At 46.5% G+C, this 11,119-nt stretch overlaps 1 protein-coding gene across 1 annotated transcript in view; it reads right to left on the reverse strand.

Moving 5' to 3' along the window:
• The window catches only part of LOC309333251 (mediator of RNA polymerase II transcription subunit 27-like), a 75,526-nt gene extending 66,675 nt beyond the window's left edge, over positions 1-8,851 (reverse strand). The window contains exon 1 of the mRNA XM_081846673.1: positions 8,750-8,851. Within this exon, the coding sequence (XP_081702799.1) occupies positions 8,750-8,821 (72 nt within the window). The 5' untranslated portion in view covers positions 8,822-8,851. The remainder of the gene's footprint in view (positions 1-8,749) is intronic.
• Between the last annotated feature and the right edge of the window lie 2,268 nt (positions 8,852-11,119).

The following is an 11,119-nucleotide window of genomic DNA, read 5'->3' on the forward strand; positions in this document are numbered from 1 at the left end:
GGTCTCTTGTGGAGTGCCAACCAACTCATTCCCAGTATAATGGGGGGTCCCGCCAGTGTGGCCACATGAAAGGCAATGGTTTCCGTGTGCCTAGAAACCCTCATCCTCATTGGGGGTGTCTGGTGTGTCACTCCCCCCCCCCCAGTAGCTCCCTGCCATCAATGGTGGTCACTTGCAAGGGGAAATCTAGTGGCAACAGGTGTAGTTGGTGCTCCAGAGCGAAGTGTCTGCTGAAAAAGTTGCAAGAAGAACCCGAATCAAGAAGAGCGTGGACTTCTACTGGGTGCCCATTAGGAGGTTCTAGCACCACTTCAACTGCTATGCCTGCCTTGGGAGGGTTTGGTTGGGGCTCTTCTACTGGTTGCCTGCCTGGTTGCTGCCCCTGTTGGTCTGCAGCCAGGCTTATTCGTTTCCCTGCACCTGAGCCTTCTCTCCCTCCACTTTGCCTGCTGCACCCATCATGCCTTGCCAGACTTTTTTTCTGGAGACAGACCTTTGCGAAATGTCCAGGGCGCTGACAGATGAAACACTTTTTGGCTGTTTTCCAGTCCCTCCCCTCTTTCTTCCTGAGCTCACTGACGTTTGAAATCTCTCGCGCACGGGCTCCATCAATTTCCATTGGCTCGGCTGCTGGCAGACTGTGGGAAGTCCCTGTAGGCATCTCCGGAATGCGGTTGCCATGGAAACACTCTCCTCTGGCCTCCCGCCTTTCCTGAGCCCACGCCTCCTGCCGTACTCCAACCGCTAACACTGTTTTAGTTAGCTCATCCATGGACCGTGGGCAGGGGGCTCTGGATAATTCATCCTTTACTTCGGGATTCAAGCCTGCCTCAAACAGAGCTTGCAGGGGTTCAGAATCTAGGTCCCAGCCTAGCTTGTGCACTAACATCGCAAAACGCGACCAGTAGCTCCTGACGGTCAGAGACCCCTATTTGAAACTCAGCAGCTCCCTTTGTGTCACACTTCCTTCCGCCTCGCTGGAGAACATAGCGTCCATCGCCTGATAAAATTTCTTCAGGTCTTTCAAAGCATCGTTCCCCGCTGCTATGAGCGGCCTAATCCATTCGCGAGCACCCCCTCAAGGTGTCCAATTACAAAAGCAACGCACTCCCGGTCGCTAGTAAACTCCCCTTCTTGCAATTCCAACGCATATTGTATCTCTGTTTTAAACGTGTTGTAATCTTGGGGCTTTACTCCAAACTTATTCACTAGCCCTGGGACCTTCCTTCCGATCAGGGTAGCTCTGAGCTGACCATCCTGTGCTCACCTCTCCTCCAGCCGGGCTGACAGCATAGCAACGTGCGCCTCGAGGTCTCAGTTCCTCTCAATTAGCCTTCGCACCATAGCTTCCTGCTCCGTCTCCGTGGCTGGTCCGGTCTGGCTCATCATGCTGCCTTCACATGGCTACCCTCGAGCAATGTCAGGGACTCTCTCAGATTGTTGTTACGGGTATCAGGGGGTTGCTCGAGAGCAATCAGGCAAATGCCTCCCTGGTCTGTTGTAAAGCCTTGTTATTGGTGCAAAAAAACCCCTTCACCATGCAGAGCTCCTCTATTCCGTGTCTTGCTCATTCACTGGCAGAATCTGAGAGTGGGCGGTCCTTAAACCTTCCCCAGCAGAGTAGTTGCTTGATGCCCAGTCTGCGCCTCCCCTCTCTGCGCGGAAGCCTACTGTGCAAGGAAGGCGTGGGTAACGGAGGACCTCTCTCCTCCCCACTTTGCTCAGGCAAGGTGTCCTGGCACCGCCTCGCCTCCTCCGAGCCCTGAAGCTCCTCTCCACTAGAGGCGTGGCTATTCTCCTCTGCTGAGGAGGTGCTGCTTCCCACAATCTTTGGGGGCTCTCTGTAATCCATCTGGCTTTTCCCCTCTTGCCCCTGAGCCGATGGCAGTTCCCTGACAATATATATTTTTTAAAGAAAATCAATTTCCTCCAACAGTGCCTGGATCTGGCCCATGACCACTTGCTCAAGAACCTTGCCCAAGAAGGGGAAATTGGCAACTGGATGGTAATTACTTAGATTTTCTGAATCCAGGGAGAGTTTCTTAATGAGTGGTTTTGCCACTGCCTTCTTCAAGCAGACAGGGCCCTGTCCCTCTCACAAGGAATAATTAATACTTCCCTGGGCCAGCCAGCTGTCCCTTCCCTGTTAAGTTTTTCTCAGCCAAGAGGGCCATGGGTCCAGAATGCAAACTGTCACCCTGACCAGTCCAAGCACCTTGTTTGCATCCTTGAAACTTACTAACTGAAACTCTTCCAACATAACAGTACTCTGGACATCTCTTGAAATTCATCTGCTGTAACAGTGGAGTCAAGGTCCTGTGGCGGATGCAAGCAATATCAACATACATGAAATATTAAGAAACACAGATTCATTCCACCTTTTTATTAGACTGATTCCTCTTGGAATTATACCTGACAACCAAATTTAAACTGGAATCCTAAACCTTTCCACTAGACAGAGGATTCTTGCTCCGTGTTTGCAGTCATGGGATTGTTGTCTATCACATGATGGTGTATGTTTTCATTCCACAGTATGGGAAGTGACAGAGACAGGATGTTTTGTGTTACTGTGTTCCGTGAAGTGGGACTATTGTCCTTTGTTCTTTCTCTCTTTGCTGTCTGATGAGAAAGAGGAAGGAGCTAAGGTAGAATGCTCCAAGTGTATATGTAAATAAAGTAGATTAGCCAAAATGCTGTGATACTGAGTTTCGTTATGCAAACTGCAAATACTCTGCAGGTTCCTAAGTGTGCTGATGTCTTTTGGTATCAATCACTGTGATGTTCAGGCTGAAGAAAGCTTTTGAAGCTGCCAAACGACAGACCAGGAGGGAGAGAACTTGCCAGTTGGGCATGTGTCTCTGCCAGGGTCCTACACGAGAGTAGGACGATCCCAACACAGTGCACATGCAACGTAAGGCCTATTCAGGCATCCAGCCTCACATGAGGTAGGAGCAGGGTTGGCCTACTCATATAGCAAGGTGAGGCAACTGCCTCTGTTAGCAGGATCCACAGAAGTGGCAAATCAAGCCTCTGAGGAATGCATTGCCTCTGTTGCTGCTGCAGTGCCAGGGTTCCTTGGAGGCCCAATATGCTGCCTCCTCAGCAGTTGCTCCAAATGTTGCCTCCACAATGGCCTCTTGGCATTAAAAATGTTATATTTTATATTGCAATCTTGTGGCTGGTTCTTATCCGTTATATCTGCGTGTACAAGCATGTCTTTAAAGTTCCTGGTTCTACTGAGGTATAAAAGGGCAGCCTGGTACGTCTTGTATCAGGTGCCAATGTTTTCTGGTTGTCTTATCGAATTGGATAACAGGGTGGCTTGTTCTTGATAACTTATGATGACAATGGTGTTGATGTGTCTAATGTTGAATCTTGTTGTGTTGCACGAACTAACAAAGTTCTTCATGCAGGATGTATTCACGAGGCGCACCAAAGATTTGGTCACATGTCATGGCAGGCACTGGCCAAGATGCCTGGGTTGGTTCAGGGTATGTCCATCAAACCCTGTAAGTTTCACATGAAATGTATATCTTGTGCTGAAAACAAAGTAAAGATTGCTCCAAAAGGCAAGGTGTCTGACAGACAGGCTTCCAAACCCTATCAGCTAGTCCATGCAGACCTGGTAGGTCCACTTGCACCCTCTTTGGGTGGAGCAATGTACTTCATGGTTTTAACTGATTCTTTTTCCAGGTACATTCATGTGTTTGTGCTCCAGCAGAAGTCAGAAGCGTTTCCTAAGTTCAAGGCATTCTGTGCTTGGTTGGAGAATGCTCACAGTAAACGCACTGGCTGTTTATTTACTGATTGAGGCGGTGAATTCACTTCTCAGCAGTTTGAAGCTTTCCTGACTGAGAAGGGAATCCAGCACGACCTCTCAAGTCCCAGATCTCCATGGGAGAATGGACTTTGCGAGTGGGCAAGCCAGACTTTGCTGCAAGGCCTAAAAACCTTGTTGCATGATGCCAATCTCCCTGAGAAATATTGGGCTGAAGCTTTATCGTGTTTCCTTTATTCCTATAACAGGAGACTGTCATCACCTATTGGTTGTACTCCCTATGAGAAGATGTTTGGTAAGAAACCTTACGTCAAGCACATGAGAATCTTTCGTTTGACATTTGGGTCCACACCCCACAGAGCAGCAAACTTGGGAAGCGTGGGGCACATGGTTTGTTCATGGGGTACGAAAAAGGTGCATACAGGGTATTCATGACTGACTCTAAGACCATTAGGGTCACAAAGAGTGTTGAGTACAATCCCAAATGGGGGGGGGGGAAATGTGGGAATTTTTCAGAGTCACTCAGAGGGGGATGAAGATGATGAGGGAGAAGAGGAAGCTGAGGATGATGATCAGAGTTCGGATTCCAGCTCAGTGAGCAGCGCTGGTGCTGCTGTCAGTGACAGTGATGACACAGCAGACTACAAGAGCGCAAAGGCCTCAGTCACACCATCTGATGCGTCTGACATTGAACTGGAAGAACCACTGTTCACCATTGGCCTCTTTTCTCCTAAGAAGGAGGAGATGAGTGCAGAAGACTTGTGTCTAGCATGCAGATCTGAAAGGGCCACAAAAGGCAAACCTTCAAAGAGATTTGCTGATGAGTTTGCTAAGATAGCAACTGCTGTTCTTAGTAGCTCAGAGAAGGTGTGGGAACCATCAAGCTTCCAAGAGGTGCAAGAATTAACCTCTAAAGATGCTGAACCATGGCTTAATGCCATGAAGGCTGAAGTTGATTCCTTTAATAGGAACCAAACCTGGGAGCTAGTGCCAGTAGTCCCAGGAATGAGACTGGTTGGCAGCAAATGGGTCTTCAAGGCCAAGACAGACCAGACTAGCAAGGCTGTCAGGCACAAAACCAGATTGGTCGCCAGAGGTTTTTCACAGGTACCAGGACAGGATTACCACGAGACCTACTCACCCACCGTCAAATATGAGAGCATTAGACTAATGCTCAAGATTGCTGAAGAAGAGAAACTGCACGTTTCTCATCACGACGTGAACACAGCTTTTTTGTACGGGGTTTTGGGGGAGGAGCTATATATGCTTCCACCTGATGGAATGCAGATACAGAAGAAAATGGTCTGTAAACTACAGAAGTCCCTATAGGGTCTCAAGCAGAGTGCCAGGTGTTGGGACACAAAACTCACTGAGACATTGCTTTCTCTAGGTTTTCACCAAGGCAAAGCTGATCCATGTGTGTTTGTCAAAGAGGAGGGGCAAAGCAAACTGTATTGTTTATGCTTTGTTGATGATATTCTTCTTTTCTGGAAGAATCAGGCTTTGTACCAAAGCACCCTAGCTCAACTGAAGGAGCACTTTGACATGACGGATCTTGGTGAGGTATCCAACTATCTTTCTCTGCATTGTAGAGAAAGACCAGGAAGGTAATTTTCTGGTACACCAAACACAGAAAATTGCTGATGTATTAACCAGGCTGAATTTGGTTGATGCAAATCCTGTAGACACACCGATGGTAACAGGTTACTAGGTAGATAGTACTGCTGAAGCATTTTCTGACACCACACTGTACAGATGCATTCTAGGCAAGCTGAATTTTATTGCTAGATGTTCAAGACCTGACATTGCTGTAAGCACTAACCTGCTTAGCAGACATGCCAATAATCCTACTGTTCAGGATTGGAAAGCTCTGAAGCGCATAGCCCGCTATTTGAAGGGGACTTTGCACTACAGGCTGAGGTTCACCAGTCAGAAGACTGGAGGTCTTGAAATCTTTGCAGATGCTAGTTTGGGAAGTGACACCACGGATGGTACAAGCACTTCTGGAGTGTGCTACATGTACAACCACTGTCTGTTTGACTGGCTGTGCAAAAAGCAGACGACAGTAAGCCTAAGTTCCTGTGAGGCAGAACTCAATGCCCTGTCATCTTCACTCATGGGTTGTGAATGGTTGATGCAACTGTTTCAGGACATCAGAGTCAAAGTGACATGTCCTATACAGGTGTATCAAGATAACAGATCCTGTTTGGCTTTGCTGGCCTCAGAGAGTTGCAAGCAAAGAGCCAAATATTTGCAGATAAAGCTACATCGTGCAAGAGAGTGTATTCAGAAAGGACTCATTCTGGTGTCCTACATGCCAGGAAACAAAATTCCTACAGATCTGTTGTCTAAGGTTGTTAACAGAGAACAACTTCAGGTTTATGTACAGAGGTTGCAATTGGGTTGAACCACAAGTACGACAGGTTACATGGAAAGGGGGAGGATGTAGTTCCATTCCACCTTAAAAGGGTACAGGCATGATGTTTGTGTGTCACATGCCTGTTTACTTCCAGCACTTTCTATATAGCTTTTGTATATAGCTTTTGTGTTACTGCTTTTTTTTGCTGCAGACAAAGGGAAGCAGACATATTTTTTCCTTTGTTCCTGCTGCTGAATAAAATGCTGTAATATAATGCTTACACGTTTCTCTGTCCACCTCTTCTGCTGTGAGAAGATTTACACACTCTGCTGATAGAGCGTGCATGGGTCTCTAAACATATCTGAGACTCGTAATACCACCCTGGTATTACCTTCTCTAATGCAGCCCTGTTTAGGGCAGATGGAGTGCATTTATCTGACAAAGGTAACAATGTGTGGTTGGCCAAGGTCCCAGATGGCTTGAAGGACTGTTTGCGAAGTAAGGGTGTTGGCGGCGAGCGCTAGGCTCGTGTGGGAGTTAGGCATTGGCTTATTGAAGTGGGTGGGAGGGGAGGTGCAGCCATCACCTGCCCCTCCATGCATAAGGGTATTCCGGTAAAGGAATCTGGGGGTCCTGGATCTCGTCTGCAGTCCGCTTGAGGGGCTAGGGCCATGCCAGGACCACAGGAACCCTGGAGTGAGCTTTGGTTGGTCTTCATCGATGTTGTTCCCTCGTTTGGTGTTTACCCTTTCAGACTTCAAGCCAGAGAGGCAGGAGTCAGTTATAGTCTGTTGCCAATGCCTAAGCCAACACCGCTCACTTTGCTGTAATCAATAACGTTGTGGCCTAAATTTTGCCCAATGACTTAAACTAAAATTACGTGTCAGTGTGAAGTTATTTTCAGGGGAAGGGCTTAGGGGCCTTGAAGCGCAAGTGCTTGTCTGGTTATTATGAACCTTATGTTTTTAATGGGTTTTGTAATAAGGAGAGAGAGAGATCCAGAGGGGCGGGGGAAGAATGTGAGAGACAAGAGTGCCTAAAGGTAAAGGTAAAGGTAAAGGGACCCCTGACCGTTAGGTCCAGTCGTGGACGACTTTCAGGATGCGCGCTCTATAGGCCGAGGGAGCCGGCATTTGTCCGCAGACAGTTTTTCTGGGTCATGTGGCCAGCATGACTAAGCTGCTTCTGGAGAACCAGAGCAGCGCACAGAAATGCCGTTTACCTTCCTGCCGGAGCGGTATCTATTTATCTACTTGTACTTTGACGTGCTTTCGAACTGCTAGGTTGGCAGGAGCAGGGACCGAGCAACGGGAGCTCACCCCGTCGCGGGGATTTGAACCGCCAACCTTCTGATGTGCAAGCCCTAGGCTCTGTGGTTTAGACCACAGTGCCACCCGCGTCCCTCAGGAGTGCTTAGTACTTGTTATTGGCAAAAAAGTGAGCCTAGGTGGGTGTCTCAGCAAGTGTCTCTCCCCCACACGACACAACTCCGGCAGTTAATTATTGCAGATTTATTACTACATTACAAGGAGCTCTGGTAAGTCCTCTGATGATGATCCAGCTGCCGAAACATGGTGATTCCTCCCTTTCCTGTCCCAGCAGGAAATCCCCCACCTTTTCCTCCTTCCAGCCCCCCCTTCTCGGCTAGCTTCAAAGGTCTCCTGCTTCTGGGCAATTCCACCCCTCCTATCTCCCCCTCTCCTTCTGTTTTGTCTTCACTGGAGCCTGTCAGTTGCATTCCAGTTCGCTGTGCCTCTCTGTACAGAGGTCAATTTCCTGCTACTCCCCGCTTCTCCCTCCTCTCTGAGGCATTCTCTTCCCTCTGCCTCTGTACCTGCTTGATCTACCCTTTTCAGTGAGGGAACTTCTCTGACAGCAAGAGCCCATTCCACTCTGAAGAGAGAAAGAAACCAACTTGAAGGCTGTCAGGTCCCATTAACACCCTCTAAAGCGCCACAGAAAGCCATATGGAGTGCATGCAGTCAAGAGAAATTAGGAGTTCAAGCCAGGTGATTCCCCCCCCCCCAATGAAGCAGATCACTCATGGAAGCAGGTTGCACTGCCTTAATAGCTGCCATTCAGAATGCTGTGGCTGCCATCAGATTAAACCAACTTGGGACAAGCCCCCGATTTCTCACCAAAAAGAGGTTTTTCCTTCTTGAATGGAAAATTTGTGTACAATTTCCTGGTGGCTCGGGGGGGGGGGATCCAAAGCCTGGACAACTGATGTGCCCCAGCAATAGTAGATACTAATAATGATGCAACATGGGCCTAAGGCAAGTGTGGAGAACCTTTGGCCATTCAGAAGCTGCTTAATAATAACTCCCATCAGCTTTAGCAAGCATGGGTAATGGCCAAGGATTGTGATACTTGCCATCCAGCAACATCTGGGGTGCCAAGGATCCTGACACCTGGTCTAAGGGCTGAGGATATAGTAAATCAGTAGATAAGTTATCTAAAATTAAAAGTGGGATGCTTTACATAAATAACATTAGGACAGCTTCTTGGACCAGAGATGCATCAGTTGTAGAGACTTGCTCTTCTGTAAATGCCTGAGCACCAAGTTCCATATAAACATCCATAGCAAAGGGAAATATGGAAGAGACACTTACCTTGCCATCGTCCGTGTATACATTTTCATGATACCCCTTGACAATTGTTCGGTAAATGAAGAGGCTCCGCATTATCACTATGACTTTTAACACTTTTCCTAATGTGACCTGTCAGGGGGGTGTAGGGAAGTAAATGTGACCAAAAAAAGACAATGGTAAGAAACACATACTCCATAATTTAAAAGACTGAAAAGCAAATGGGGGATTTTCTATGTGAGCATCAGAGAAGAACCCTTTCATCATAGTGTTTAGGTTCTGAACTATATATTATGCATGTCAAAATGGCATCCCCATGTTGAGTTCTCCCCTCCTCCCCACCAATATTTAGGGTTATCTAGCTCCTAAATACCACCACCTTGCAAGTTTTTCTGTTTCCAGTAGTCCCTTTCCAACAGGGAGGCTGATGATGTCCAAGCCAAGGAGGGGAAAACTTATGTCACAATTACTTTCCACATATCAATCCTACCCAACTCTGGAACCTTCTCTTAAGAAATGATTTATTGCTCAGATAAATCCTGGCGTCCAGCCCGCTTCGGCTGTGCAGATACGCTGGACTTCAAAGGCCACATTCCAAAGGCTCTGAGCAAAAACGCAGAGTTTACGCAGCAGCAAGAGAAAGCTGCATAAGTCCCTTGCTTTCTTCAGTGTGCTAAAATAAAGTCCACTCAGGATATTAGCAGCTAGAAGCAGTTTATTTACAGCAGACTATCCATTATTGTCCACAGCGAACAGCATCGTGAAAACACGTCCTCTCTCCTCAAAAGCGAAAGTAGAGAGAAAGAACAAAGACTGGAGACTCTCGGAAATGACGCAGGGTCTCCCTCCTCCCAACAGTGGGCAGTGCGTACACTCTGAGCTGTTTAACCCTGTAAGCTCAGGTTCTCCTCACACCTTCAGCTATGGATTTGGATAGAGCAAATAGTATTCAGCATGGATTTATTAAAAGTATTTGCTGATGTCATATTTGGGTCAGAACAGAAGCAACCTCATCCTGAGCTCCAAAGTTAAAGTTGAGCTTTGGGTTACCAAAACCAGAACAGGAACTAATCTGGAAAGAAAGAACGAAATCATGTCTTTTGATTTTGAAAAACACTGGCAAGTAAAGGCTGTGAAAAGTAATATTTCTGCATTTCACAAAATGAATAAATAAAACTAAAACAGAGCCCAAGAGAAATGCCAAAATAGCCAGAAACCTGCTCAAGAGAGGGGGATGAGCAAGATGGAAAATGATCAAGTTGAGTGGAGGGTTTGGTGAAGAACATGAGATATACAAAAAACTCACTTGATAAACACAGTGATAACAGTGTGGTATTCTCTACCACAATATAATGTGTTGAAGTGTATACTGTTTTGGAGGGAAAAATAAGCGACAGCTGTAGCTGTGCAGAGAAAAGAAAAGACAAGCAGATTAATTGAAGCCTTCAACAGACTCTCTTTTGGGGGCATTTTGCTTGATAAAAATGATAGCACAACCTGCCCTATACTCCTAGATCTAAGGAAGGAAATAACTTTATATAATGTGCATTCACTTCTGCTGAACACTTAAGCACTATTTGTTCATGAAAACACAGGTTTTTCTAAAGTTTTCACAACAGGCATGTTAATATTAAAAGCTTCCAGTTCTGTGCCAATATCGTATTGACACTGGAATTCCAGCAGCTGTTATGTTGACTGGAAAAGCAGAGGCACAGCGTTTCAGCAAATGATGGTGGTTTTGGAAATGAGGAGCAGTCCTGTGGGATCAGAGGTGCCACTTCCAAAAGGCAGGTGACAGAAGGGAGAAAACCTGCAGCTCTTTTTTTAAAAAAAACCCAATTTTTATTAATTTTCCATTAATAACATTCCAATTAATAACATGTCAAATCATACCACATCATAGCACAAATAATAAAGCCAATTCTACATTCCAAATTAAATAATTTAAAAAGGACTTCCCATGTTCTGGCCGGAGGGAGAGAATCTTTTATTCTTGTTCCTGCATTTTTCTCTGTTGTTTATTCCCAAGGTCATAATTCCAATCTTAATCCTTTATCGTCATCACAATCACTGGTATGCGACTTTCAATCGTGTTTAACAAATCCATATATATGTTGGCTTGCAAGAGGAATTTTATTCTTCTTGTTACCGTTTCATGCTTTTATCTCTAAAACTCTGGGCTGTCTTCCAGCTTTCCTTTAATAAAATTCAAAGTTGTCTTTCAAGTCTCTTAATGAGCAGATGTTTCCCGGATCCAGATAAGAATCTTCTGTAGAAGGGATGAGCTTCCGGAGGCGGCGCCATCGGCAATGGCGGATTCCCTCTGACTTAGAGGGAGAAGCTCCGCAGAAATCGGGTCCTGCCGCTGCAGCGAAGCGGGGACCCCTTCAAAAA

Source organism: Podarcis erhardii (assembly GCF_964252035.2).
Source record: "Podarcis erhardii genome assembly, chromosome: W".
NCBI lineage: Eukaryota > Metazoa > Chordata > Lepidosauria > Squamata > Lacertidae > Podarcis > Podarcis erhardii.